This window comes from Dama dama, chromosome X, assembly GCF_033118175.1.
Source record: "Dama dama isolate Ldn47 chromosome X, ASM3311817v1, whole genome shotgun sequence".
Taxonomy (NCBI): Eukaryota; Metazoa; Chordata; class Mammalia; order Artiodactyla; family Cervidae; genus Dama; species Dama dama.
Genome location: NC_083714.1, coordinates 158,862,968 through 158,876,133, shown reverse-complemented (window position 1 = coordinate 158,876,133; position 13,166 = coordinate 158,862,968). Strand labels below are relative to the sequence as shown.

At 51.1% G+C, this 13,166-nt stretch overlaps 1 protein-coding gene across 5 annotated transcripts in view; it reads left to right on the top strand.

The window, feature by feature from the left end:
• The window catches only part of TBL1X (transducin beta like 1 X-linked), a 238,206-nt gene that overhangs the window by 198,939 nt on the left and 26,101 nt on the right, over positions 1-13,166 (top strand). For all 5 annotated transcript variants that reach the window (XM_061137238.1, XM_061137240.1, XM_061137236.1 and 2 more), the window contains one exon: positions 10,471-10,616. In XM_061137238.1, the coding sequence (XP_060993221.1) occupies positions 10,471-10,616 (146 nt within the window). The remainder of the gene's footprint in view (positions 1-10,470; positions 10,617-13,166) is intronic.

The window sequence follows — 13,166 nt, the reverse complement described above, 5'->3', positions numbered from 1 at the left end:
ATGGATGAAGGAGCCTGGTAGGCTATAGTACATGGGGTCCCAAAGAGTCGGACACGAGTGAGCAACTTCAGTGGTTCAGGACTTAACTGGGCTCAGTGGTAAAGAGTCCACCTGCTAGTGTAGGAATCTTGGATTCGATCCCTGGGTTGCGAAGATCCCCTGGAGGAAGAAATGGTAACCCACTCCAGCATCCTGCCTGCTGTGTGTCCAGGGATGTTCCAGAAACAAGGAAGCGCACTGCATAGACCTTCGCAGTCCACACTTGTGTTCCCAAAAATGGTCCCATTGTCAGGTACCATCCCCGTTTATTTCTTCTTCAGTCGCTCAGTTGTGTCCGACTCTCTGCAACCCCATGGACTGCAGCGCGCCAGGCTTCCCTGTCCATCACCATCTCCCGGAGTTTACTCATGTCCATTGAGTCGGTGATGCCATCCAACCATCTCATCCTCTGTCGTCCCCTTCTCCTGCACTCAATGTTTCCAGCATCAGGGTCTTTTCCAGTGAGTCAGCTCTTTGCATCAGGTGGCCAAAGGATTGGAGTTTCAGCTTCAACGTCAGTCCTTCCAATGAACACCCAGGACTGATCTCCCTTAGGGATGGACTGGTTGGATCTCCTTGCAGTCCAAGAGACTCTCAAAGGTCTTCAACACCACAGTTCAAAAGCATCAATTCTTCGGCGCTCAGCTTTCTTTATGGTCCAACTCTCACATCCATACACGACTACTGGAAAAACCATAGCCTTGACTAGACAGACCTTTGTTGGCAAAGTACTGTCTCTGGTTTTTCATATGCTGTCTAGGTTTGTCATGGCTTTTCTGCAAGGAGCAAGCGTCTTTTCATTTCATGGCTGCAGTCACCATCTGCAGTGATTTTTGAACTGGTCTTCCATCCACATAGCCAGTTGGAATGGATGAGCGTGCTAACCAGGGGCTTCTTGGCATTCATTGATTGTAGCGTTGGACTGATGGCCAGAGCTGGTGGGTTCTCGCTCTCTCTCTCTCTCTCTCTCTCTCTCTCAGAGGTGGCTCCCGTGAAAGTCATGTTACAGACCTCACAAGCACACAGGCTCTGTGTCATCTGTCCAGCCGGAAGCGTTCCCACTGAGCTGCTCTCTCAGCCTCGTTCCCATAAAACTGTAGTCTCGGTTCCTCTCTTTTTCTCTGCGATGTGGGCCCTGATGCGATAAGGGTTCTTGTAGCCCTGGCAGCGTGGCGTGGCCCCTTCCCACGGGAACTGCAAGTAAGTCATGGGTTCTTCTCTCTGTGGCCTTAATGTCTGCGTGTCATCACTCACTCATCTCCATAAATCAAAATCTCGTGGATTCACTTGGGACAATGAGGTTGTTCCTTCCTCTCTATAGAATTTTAGAATTGAAAGGGACCTTGGCGATCACCTAATACCACCTGTTTGTTGGTCAGAGAAGGAAGCCAACGAGGGCAGGCCTAGGCTGGTGAAATTTGTTCTCTCCACAAATAATGAGTTGTTGTTTAGCCACTTAGTCGTGTCTGACTCTCTGCGACCCCACGGACTGCAGCGCACCAGGCTTCCCTGTCCATCACCATCTCCCGGAGCTTGCTCAGACTCATGTCCATTGAGTCGATGATGCCATCCAGCTACCTCATCCTCTGTCGCCCCCTTCGTAATAAAAATAAATGGTAGCAAACGCGTGGAATGTTGTTCAAAGACTTAGCGACCAAACCGCAACACACACCCTCTGGTGACAAGCAAAAATATTTCCAGGTGTTGCCCATGTCCTCCTCTGACCGACAGAAGTGCCCACACTTCACAAGCACGAACCGCTGTTCTAGACCAAGGGAGCAGACCCTTAAGCAGAGGTGTCCTGCGGCAGAGTGGTATAGATGCTTCTCGCAAAGGCGGCCTGGCGAGGTCTAGTGAGAGATGGCCCAGCTTCTTAACGCACGAAATGAGAGGCTTCCAAGGCCACACTCGGGTCTGCAGCCTCTTCACTGCTTTTGAGAAGGAGAGTGAGTCCTTAGTTCCTTGTGTCCGACCAGCCCAGGTTACTGTGACGGTCTTGGGTCCCGTCGACTAGCACCTAGAAAGCTCTGATGCTGCCGGCTGACACTTAGGGAAGCGCTCGGTGAACGGCGGCTACTAGTACCGTCACCTTGTCAATGACGCCAAGCAGAAGGCGTGTCTCAGGGCCTTTCCTGCTGCTGTGACAAAAGGCTGCAGACCCAGTGGCTCATGCACCCGAACACTTCATTTCTTTTTTTTTTTTCCTCAAGGCCAGGTTGTCTGTGCATCTAGAGCAGGTGGGAGGCAGTGTGCTTACTTCGGGGGACAGCAAGGATGTGTTGGGTGTGGCCCAGACTCTGGTGGAAGGGACAGACTCCACAGGGCAAAACCTGGCCCTGGAGGAAAGGGATATGGGAAAACAGAATTCCCTGGGGAGCTTAAGCTGAGTGTGAGGGGCAAAACCCAATTGTGTGTGTGCTGGGCGTTGGGGTGGGGTGCCTTCATCTTCTCTCTGAGGCAATTTGTATAGAATTTCCTTCTCCACAATGACATTCCATCTCTCTGTCACACCAGCACTGAAACATTCTAGCAAATGTACCTATCTTCATTTTATCACCGATGCCACCTGGGGCCTGCGCCTGCACGGACTCCCTTCCAGCCTCTGTTTTCCCATCTGCGGAATGGGATCATACGGTTCCTACCTCAAGAACTTCTGTGCCTGTACCTAATGAGGATTTTTTGCCTTAGCTCTTATTTCTCTTGGTAGTGTTCTGGGGGCACTGGTACAACTGCCTCTTTTTCGGGTGCCCTCTGACGCGGAATCCCAGGGCCCAAATCCCTGATGTCCCTCAACACTACCGCAGCTTGGCAAGCCGGGGTCGGGGGTGGTGGCAGGAGCAGCCGGTCGCTGGGGAGAGCCGGGGAAGTGGGCGGGGATCAGAGAAGGGGCTCTGGTATAGAAGTTCTGGGTCGAGGTCCCGGGTTATGGGGTCGGGGACTGGGGTCCCGGGTTATGGGGTCGGGGACTGGGGTCCCGGGTTCAGGCCCCGGAGTCCGGGATCGGGTTTCAGGGTCTGGGATCGAGGCCAGGGGCGCCCGCCTAAGCTCCGCCCGCGGGAAAGGCGACCCCGCCCCGTGCAGCCCCAGAGGGCGGTGGCCTCTCACCGTCCATGGCTGGTCCGGCAGCGGCAGGCCTGGGAAAGGCAGACCCACAGGATCTTCCAGCGGCGTCAACAGAACCGACCAGGCGAACACTTCATTTCTCACCGTTACAGAGGATGGGAATTCGCAGGTGCCGGCAGAGTCGGTAGGGGCTGCTGAAAGGCCAGGAAGGTGTTGAGGGGAAAAAGTCATACATCGTCCTGCAGGGTAACAGTCATGACCTGAGTGCCCATGTCGATGTTTGGACACTAACCCCATTCGTGAGGACCCCACCCTCGCATCCTGATCACCTCCCGGACACCACCACCTGAGGGAGTGGGCTTCCAGTGTATGAACGTTGGGAGACAGGCATTTAGTACATAGCAGTAAGCAGTGGAAGAACAGATACAGGGGAGACCGTGACAGCCGCTTTCGTGTGATCTGTGTCTGCGGGTCCACGTATATATACATGAACATGTGTCTGTGGGTACACATAGATAAATGGCAACCCACTCCAGTATTCTTGCCTAGAAAATTCGTGGAGGGAGGAGCCTAGTGGGCCGTGGTCCATGGGGTCACAAAGAGTCGGACACGACTGAGTGACTTCACTTTCTTTCTTTTCTTTACCACATATATATACATACATATGTACACAGATACGTGTATATATGGGCTTCCCAGGTGGCACAGTTGGTAAAGAATCCCCCTGCCAGTGTAGGAGATGCCAGAGACCCGGGTTCGATCCTTGGGTCAGGATGATACCCTGGAGGAGGAAATGGCAACCCACTCCAATATCCTTGCCTGGAGAGTCCCATGGACAGAGGAGCCTAACGGGCTACAGTCCATGGGGTCCCAGAGAGGTGGACACAACTGAGCTACTGAACACACAGACACATGTAAAAGTGTGTATTTACAATATACACATAATAGTCAAGTTGGCACACTTTTCCTATAAAGGAGCATATCCTAAATAGTTTTGACTTTGTGACCCATCTGGAGGAGGGCATGGCAACCCACTCCCGTGTTCTTTCCTGGAGAATCCCCTTGGACATGGAGCCTGGCGGGCAACGAACACTTGTACTTTCAGTTGCGGCCCATGATGTATCTCTTGTGACTACTCAGCTCTGCCATTGCAGTGTGAAAGCGACCACAGATAGCATATCAGCTCATGGGCAATGACTACTCCAGTAAAACTTTGATTCATAAACACAGGCAGCGTGGGCCCTGGGCTGCACATCCATGGTCTAGACAATTTTCATGTCATGCCCGCTGGCTTTGGATAGTTGTCAGTATTCCCAGTATCAAGTCTATGAAGTCCTCAATAAACACTCTGCATTTAGTGCCTCAAACAAATGCCTTCAATGCTGCCTTTACTGTTAAGAGTTGGGCATGCTCAGTCGTGTCAATTCTTTGCAACCCCATGGACTATACAGCCCACGGGATTCTCCAGGCCAGAATACTGGAGTGGGTGGCCGTTCCCTTCTCCAGGGGATCTTCCCAGCCCAGGTGCCTTTGTTTCAGCTGAAGGGGCAACACTGTCTACACAGCTGCCCAAATATTATGTATCTGCCTTTCTCCGCTGAATAAGCAGTGTTTCCAAGGGCCAGTGAGTGATTCTTTAGCAGGTTCTGCTGATGAATCAGGCCGACATTAATTGGGCAGGACGGTTCACTGCACAGCTCGAATGGTTTGGGAGGCCATTTGTGAAAGAGGTCCGGCTTAGTGGTTTAGCAGGAAACAAAACATGTGCTTCGTTTTTAATCTGTTTGGGTTGCCTAGTGGGTGAGGCACATCCATACACACCTTGCTTTTCTCTCATGAAACTAGCACCTTTCACCCCAAATAGGAAGAACAGTGCTCTTCAAGATCTTTTTTTTTTTTTTTTTTTAATGTATTGTTTTTTATTGAAGTGTAGTTGATGTACAATATGTGTTCATTTCGGGTGTTGAGCCAGTGAAAGTGAAAGTCGCTCAGTTGTGTCCAACTCTTTTCTACCCCATGGACTATGGGATTCTGCAGGCCAGAATACTGGAGTGGGCTAACTTTCCCTTCTCCAGGGGATCTTCCCAACCCAGGGATCGAACCCAGGTCTCCTGCATGACAGGCGGATTCTTTACTGTCTAATCCACCAAGGGAAAGTTGGATTTTATGCTACATTTTTGCAGGCAGCTTCTGTACCAGCTGAGCCACCAGGGAAGCCCCATCAATGTATATATTTATATGCTTTTTAAACTTCTGTTACCTTATAGGTTATTGCATGGTGTTGACTATAGTTCCCTGTGCAGTGCTTTTGGTCCTTGTTGGTTATCTGTTCTCTGTATGGGAGTGTATATCTGTTCATCCCATATTCCTTCCCTACCTTCCCTTTTAGTAACCATAAGTTTGTTTGCTAAGTCTAGGTGCCTGTTTCTGTTTGGTAAATAAGTTCATTAGTGCTTTTCTTTTTTTTTATAAAGATTCCATATATAAGTCATATCATTTGGTTTTTGTCTTTCTCTGTCTGACTCACTTCACTTAACATGATAATGTCTAGTTCCATCCACGTTGCTGCAAGTGGCATTGATTCATTCTTTTTCATGGCTCAGTAATATTCCATTTTCTCTATGTACCGTGTCTTCTTTATCTGTTCATCTGTTGATGGACATCTAGGTTGTTTGCATGTCTTGACTATTGTGCCTAGTGCTGCAGTGAACAGATGGGTGTATACTTAACTCTTGATGGTCTTACTGTGCTTTATAAAAAAATGTAGTATAAAATCCAACTTTCCCTTGGTGGATTAGACAGTAAAGAATCCGCTTGTAATGCAGGAGACCTGGGTTTGATCCCTGGGTTGGGAAGATCCCCCAAAGGAGGGCATGGCAACCCACTCCAGTATTCTTTCCTGGAGAATCCCATGGACAAAGGAGCCTGGCGGGCTACAGTCCATGGGGTCACGAAGAGTCAGACAACGACTGAGCGACTAAGCACCTTTCCCATCTTATCGTGATTATACCCTTTTTTCTCCTCAGAAATGCTTTGACTTCACCTGGTTATCCCCAAATTACTGTGTGTTAACCTGGATTCTCTAACTTGCTTTTCAGTGGCAGGAATCCACCCATGGTGTTTATAAGTGAACCAGAAGTGGGCATGGTGTAGACCTGAGGAGTGTGTCACTTAGGGGGTGTGGTTCCTGTGGGTCTGTGGTTCTCTGCTGTGGTGGGGTTGGTTAGATATTTTCGGTTGTCGTGACTGGGGAGGGCTTGCTACTAAATACTAACATCTAGTGTGTTATGAGGCGTCCCCACTGGTGCAGTGGTTAGGACTCCACACTTTCACTGCCACGGCCATGGGTTCAGTCCCTGGTTCGGGAACTAAGATCATGCAGGGCAGCCAAAAAGAAAACCAACCAACCCCAAAACAGAAAACAAACTTCTAGTGTGTAGAGGTCATAGATGCTGCTAAACATCTTGTAATGCCTAGGACATAGCACTCCTCACAACAAAGAACAGTTTGGTCCAAATGTCAAGCGTGTCATGGTGGAGAAACCTTCCCGGGGAGTTATTCATCAGGGATGCCTCCTACTAAGTAGTGGGCAAGTCTGCGGGCTTCAGCGACTGCTCCAGTGGACCCCAAGGGCGCTCGCACTGAACCGTCACGTGGAATGGTCATCCAGGTGCCACCAAGCTCTCTGTTCTGCCCCTTTTCACCAGCTTCCACACCTGCCACTGAGCAAGTTCTGAGTGTTTCCGTCTCTACCCACTGATACCCTGTTTTTTGTTCCTCCGCGTCTCTTTGAGTGGAAGAAGGGGTGCGCTCAAAGCTGGGGGAAGGCTGAAGTGAATTCACCGCAAGTGAATATGCTCAGTAGCCCTGGAGTCCGATTGGGAGGGCTGGGTGCTCATGGTGTTGGAGGCTGGGCCACCCCAAGGGTAACATCCTTCCCGGAGATGGCAGTCTTCCAAGATGACTGCAGACGGAATTTTGCAAGCCTTCCCCCAAAACACATGCTTAAACATAACCCGGGTCCGTAGAGTCAAAGCTACAGTTTTTCCAGTGGTCAACGTATGGATATGAGAGTTGGACCATAAAGAAGGCTGAGCGCTGAAGAACTGATGGTTTTGGACTGTGGTGTTGGAGAAGACTCTTGAGAGTCCCTTGGACTGCAAGGAGATCCAACCAGTCCATCCTGAAGAAAATCAACCCTGAGTGTTCACTGGAAGGACTGATGGTGAAGCTGAAACTCCAGTGCTTTGGCCACCTGATGTGAAGAGCTGACTCAGTGGACAAGACCTTGTTGCTGGGAAGCATTGAGGGCAGGAGGAGAAGGGGACGACAGAGGATGATGAGATGGTTGGATGGCATCACCGACTCAATGGACATGAGGTTGAGCAAGCTCCAGGAGTTGGTGATGGACAGGGAGGCCTGGCGTGCTGCAGTCCATGGGTTTGCAGGGCCGGACACAGCTGAGCAGCTGAACGACAATCCCCAGTGGAATATTTGGAAGTTCAGTCTTTAGGAGTTGGTCGGGTCCCGCGCGGATGGGGACTTCATGAATGCAAGTAGTGCCCATGTAAGAGCTTTCTTGCTTCTTCCACCTTGTGAGGTTACGGGGAAAATGTGGTCATCTGTGTGGTCCATAAAGTGGTTCTCAGCAGACAATGAATGTGCCAGTGCCTTGATCTTGCAGCTTAGCCTTCAGAGCTGTGAGAAATAAATGTCTGTGGCTGACACCACATAGCCTGTGGGATTTTCTTACAGCATCTGGAACGGACAAAGACATACACCAGAAGCTTGACCTCTCTCCTCTCGCTGCTCCGTCAGTTGCTGAGATGTTATCTGTCGGGGGCTCTGGCCACAGTCCACGCTGTGCCCTGGGTAGACGCTCCGTAGAAGCTTCTGGGTGGAATTTTGTGGTGGGCTGAGAGATGGGTGTCCAGCCACTAGCTTGGAGCTAGTGCGTGGCATCTGTCAGACCCCGAGGGTGATCTCGGGACCCAATTCATAAAAGAAAGGAAGGGTGCATGGGAGAGACTGCAGGCGGTCCTGTGCATGCTTAATCATGCAGTCGTGTCCGACTCTTTGCGACCCCGTTGACTTGTCTGTCTGTGGGGATTCTCCAGGCCAGAATACCGGAGTGAGTTGCCCTTCCCTTCTCCAGCTGATCTTCCCAACCCAGGGATCAAACCCAGGTCCCTCCCACATTGCAGGCAGATTCTTTAACGGTCTGAGCCATCAGGGAGGGGAGGTGGTCGTGGGGAGGCTTGCATGAATTAGGAAGCGTTCTTCAATTAGAAACAAGACCTGGTCAATTGTGGGCACCGTGTCGGGGCTGCCGGGTGGTGTCTTGTTATTACCCCCGGTGGGCGTGGTCCTGCTCGGGACCTTGTGAAGACACCGGGAGGGAAGCAGATGACTCTCAGCCCATCGTCCTGTCCCACCTGCTGGTGGAGACACGGATAAAGAGATGGAAAAAGCCAGTGGGTCAGATGGTTACCTGGGAAGAGCTGTGTAAGACAGAAACCACTGTGGTCCAGAGTACGTAGGAAGGGGGCCCGTGGGGTTGGGGTGTTTCTCAGCCGACGATACCCACTCTTCTCTGTCCGCCGACCTGGGGCTTTTCTCGTGCACCCTTGCCGGAAGCTGAGTGAGAGAGCTTGGAGATTAAGAGTCTCTGCGTGGCGGTGGAGATGAGGAGAATAAGGTCGTGGGTGAAGACAGGGGTGGATGTTTCTGTTGTGGTGGGAGTGGTTAGGGCAAAGGAGGGCCAGAGACAGAACAAGTCAGAAGGAAAAACATAAGGCCGATTTGCAAAGGGTCTTCTTTGGCTCGTGCCCTTCTGGCAATGGGAACGGAAGGACCCTGTGTTGGAGAGAGAGCCTCCAAGGCGCTCTCCTACACAGCCTCAAGTAGGTGGTTCCGGCTTGTAAAAAAAATAACACAGGAAGTTAATAGCAGGCTCTACAGTATTATTCTGGAAATAAATACGAATCAAGTGCCTATTGCATATATTCTTAATAATCAGGCCATGAGGAGGAGGGGTGGGTGGAGAGAAAGGGACGTTTGCAGACAGGGCTCTCCTTGCGTGGAGCAACATTGCCATCTTGCTGACCGTTGCATGTGTTGCAGAGGCTGGCTGTATTTGTTGACCCGGATGGAGGCTGGGGGACCTGGGGGCGGGCGGCCCATCATCCGACTAATGAAGGGGGGGGGGTGTCCTAGGAATGTGAGGTGGGGAGGCAGTGTGCAGGCTCCCCCGTGAGACTCCCTGCTAACCCCCCTACCCATCCCAGCACATAGGATGAGCCGGTCTTGTTGGGAAGATGTTCATAAGGGATGGAGGTAGGGTGCCTGGGACCCCCCCCCCAAACAGGTGACAAAGCAGAGGGGAAACTTATGCCTCAGACCATTCCTCCCCACCCACCCACAAGCCCCCCAAACCTCCTTCCTGGCCCTGAAGCCTCCTCCTTTGAAACGCGCCTCATTTGTTACGTGTAGTCACCGGGTCAGTCTTTCTCCCTGCATATTTTCATCCTAGCAGCTCCGCGCCCACCTTATCTATGAGCACCTTTCACCTGCCTGGTGTTGTCCGCGTGTTCATGCAGAGGCATTTGACGAGGGTGCCGCAGGGGCTTTGCAGGATGTGGGGGACCCTTCAGCCCTTAGCCAAGGGGGTGAGGAACATGCCCAGTTCAGTAAAGCGGCTCAAGGTTACCCTCGATGGGTGCAGAACTGCCTCTGTTTTTTTCCCATGGTTGGTGGTGAGCTTCATTTGCTCTGAACACTTGGGAGGGGGCTCCTGCCGACAGACACCAGCGTGAGCTTCTGGAAGAAGCCGTGCAGAACCCAGGCAGAGAGAGCCTGGGGTCCGACTTCTGTAACATCTACCCTGGGACAGACTGTGGCCTCTGTTTTGCTTTTAATAACGCTGGAAAGGGTTAGTTAGGGTGGGGGGAGGGGGAAACTTCCCTGGTGGTCCAATGGTTAAGACTCCCGAGCTCCCAGTCAGCAGTGGGGGGGTGGGGGGGGGGACACAGGTTCGATCCCTGGTCTGGGAACTATGGTATCCAAAAAGTTTTTAAAAAACAAAATAATAATAATAATAATAATAATGTGCTGGAAAGCCCCTGCTTTCTTTCTTTCTTTTTTTTTTTTTTTAAGCCTCTGCTGTTTTGCCAGCTGATTCATGCAGGCACACCTTGGTCTGCCATCTGTCTCTGGGACACCACCCACACGAGAGGCCGGGCGTCCTATGACCACGTCTCCACCCCCCTGCCCCGTCCTCATTAGGCGCACCTGACCCCCCAGGGGTGCCTCGTACGAGTCCAGGCCTCACAGAACGCCGCCCGCCCCACCTCCCCTGTGTTTCCGCAGGTTTTTCCCACTCGGCGTTCACGTTCGGTATCGAGAGCCACATCAGCCAGTCCAACATCAATGGGACGCTAGTGCCGCCGGCCGCCCTCATCTCCATCCTGCAGAAGGGCCTGCAGTATGTGGAGGCCGAGATCAGCATCAACGAGGTAACGTGGGCCCTCCTCCCGGGGCTTGGGGAGGCGGGGGGAGCAGGACGGAGGCCCTGCGGCCCCCACCCCCGGGAGCCTGGGCGAGCTGGGAAGACCTCAGCTGGGGAGTTCGCCACGGCCTCTCCCAGTGCATTAGGGTCCCCGTCTCCCTTTGTGGTAGTCCTTTTTTCTCCAGCAGGGGATCCCAGTGCTGTGATACCCAAGGAGCCAGCTCCCAAGGCCCCATAGATGGTTGTGGACTGGTTGGTCACGGCGGTATCACTGAGAGAGGCAATGCCTAGGCAGGTTGATCAGAAGTCCGGACTCCAATGCCTAGGCAGGTTGATAAGAAGTCCGGAATCCCAGAGGAGGAGATGGAGAAGGAAAAGGAGAAAGGGGTCTGGGGTTCTCGAGGTTCTGAAGATAGGGGCCTGGAATTCTCAACGAGGAGGAAAGGACAAATATCTTTCTTTTTTTTCCTCTCGACATCCCTAAAGTCTTAGTCACATAAAACGTTTGTTTTTTTTTTCTTAAGCCTGAACTGATGAGTACATAAGAAACAGCTCAGTTTAAACCCTGGACTAAGGATTGTATAACAACAGTCCATCTCCTGCTTGAGGACAGTTTCTCCTTCCTGAAAACCTTCTGGATAATCCTGTTATCTTAAAATGTAAATTTTGGGAGTGGGTCTGGTAAAGTTTTCACAAACTTTGAGACATTCTTTTGATTTATTGTAATAATTAATGAGAAAGGAGATATAATTCCCTTGCTAACACTAGCAACACTCCATCTAGTCAAGGATATGGTTTTTCCAGCAGTCATGTATGGATGTGAGAGTTGGACTATAAAGAAAGCTGAGCACCAGAGAATTGATGCGTTTGAACTGTGGTGCTAGAGAAGACTCTTGAGAGTCCCTTGGACTGTGAGGAAATCCAACCAGTCCATCCTAAAGGAAATCAGTCCTGAATGGTCATTGGAAGGACTGATGCTGAAGCTGAAGCTCCAATCCTTTGGCCACCTAATGCAAAGAGCTGACTCATTGGAAAAGACCCCGATGCTGGGAAAGACTGGAGGCAGGAGGAGAAGGGGATGACAGAAGATGGTTGGATGGCATCACTGACTCGATGGACATGAGTTTGAGCAAGCTCCAGGAGTTGGTGATGGACAGGGAGGCCTGGCATGCTGCAGTCCATGGGGTCGCAAAGAGTCAGACACAACTGAGCGACTGAACTGAACTGAAAACTAGTGAGCGGGCACTCTCCATCCCCCTTCTGATGTCTGTGTCGGAAGCTTTCTCTGTCCCATTTTATACTTTAATAAAACTTCTACTACACGAAAACTCTTGAGTGATCAAGCCTGGTCCCTGGTCCGGAAGCTAAATCGTCTTCTTGGGAGATCAAGAATCCGACACTGTTCACTGTAAAGCTATCATCATGATGTGTTGAAAGGAATGCTGATTTATATGGTCGTCTCTCAGAATCCGCCAGGAATTGGTTCCAAGACCTGCCGTGGGTACCAAAATCCACGGGGTGCTCAGGTCCCACAGTCAGCCCTTCTGTATCCGCGGATTCCGCCCGCCACGGAGGGCAAACAGAGTGGTAAACGCGCTGAAACACATCTGCGTGTGGTGGACCCTGGGAGGTCAGACCCACCTCGTTCAAGGCTCAGCCGTGCCTCATGACGGGCGTGGGCCTGCCACGGGCACAAAAATCACCCTTCCTCCTGGGTGTCTCTCAGCAGTTCGGTCGAAGAGGGTCCCTGTGAGTCATTTTGCCTAGAGTCTGTGTTTTGCGTGAACCTGACCGAGGGCACTCCCAGAAGATCAAAGTGGAGAGATGAGTACTTTGAGTTCAACAGGGTTATCTCAGGCGATGACTGTGTTAGAGCGCTCACTGAACAGCTGCCTCCGGGAGGTTGGGACCAGACGTGTACATTTAAGTCACTCCTGATTTGCTTAAATACCCTCCCTCTTTATAGATCAGGGCTCGTGAGTATCAGGTCCAATTTTACACCAGTTTTTAAATGGGTTATTGTAACCTTTTTTAAAACTCAGCATTCCGGAAAACTAAGATCATGACATCTGGTCCCATCACTTCATGGCAAATAGATGGGGAAACAATGGAAACAGTGACAGAGTTTATTTTCTTGGGGCTCCAAAATCACTGCAGATGGTGACTGCAGCCATGAAATTAAAAGACGCTTGCTCCTTGGAAGAAAAGCTATGACCAACCTAGAGAGCGTATTAAAAAGCAGAGACGTTACTTTGCCGGCAAAGGTCCATCTAGTCAAAGCTATGGTTTTTCCAGTAGTCGTGTATGGATGTGAGAGTTGGACCATAAGGAAAGCTGAGCGGCAAAGAATTGATGCTTTTGAACTGTGGTGTTGGAGAAGACTCTTGAGAGTCCCTTGGACTGCAAGGAGATCCAACCAGTCCATCCTTAAGGAAATCAGTCCTGAAATGTTCATTGGAGGGACTGCTCTTGAAGCTGAAACTCCAGTCCCTTGGCCACCTGATGCAGAGAACCGACTCATTGGAAAAGACCCTGATGCTGGGAAAGATTGAGGGCA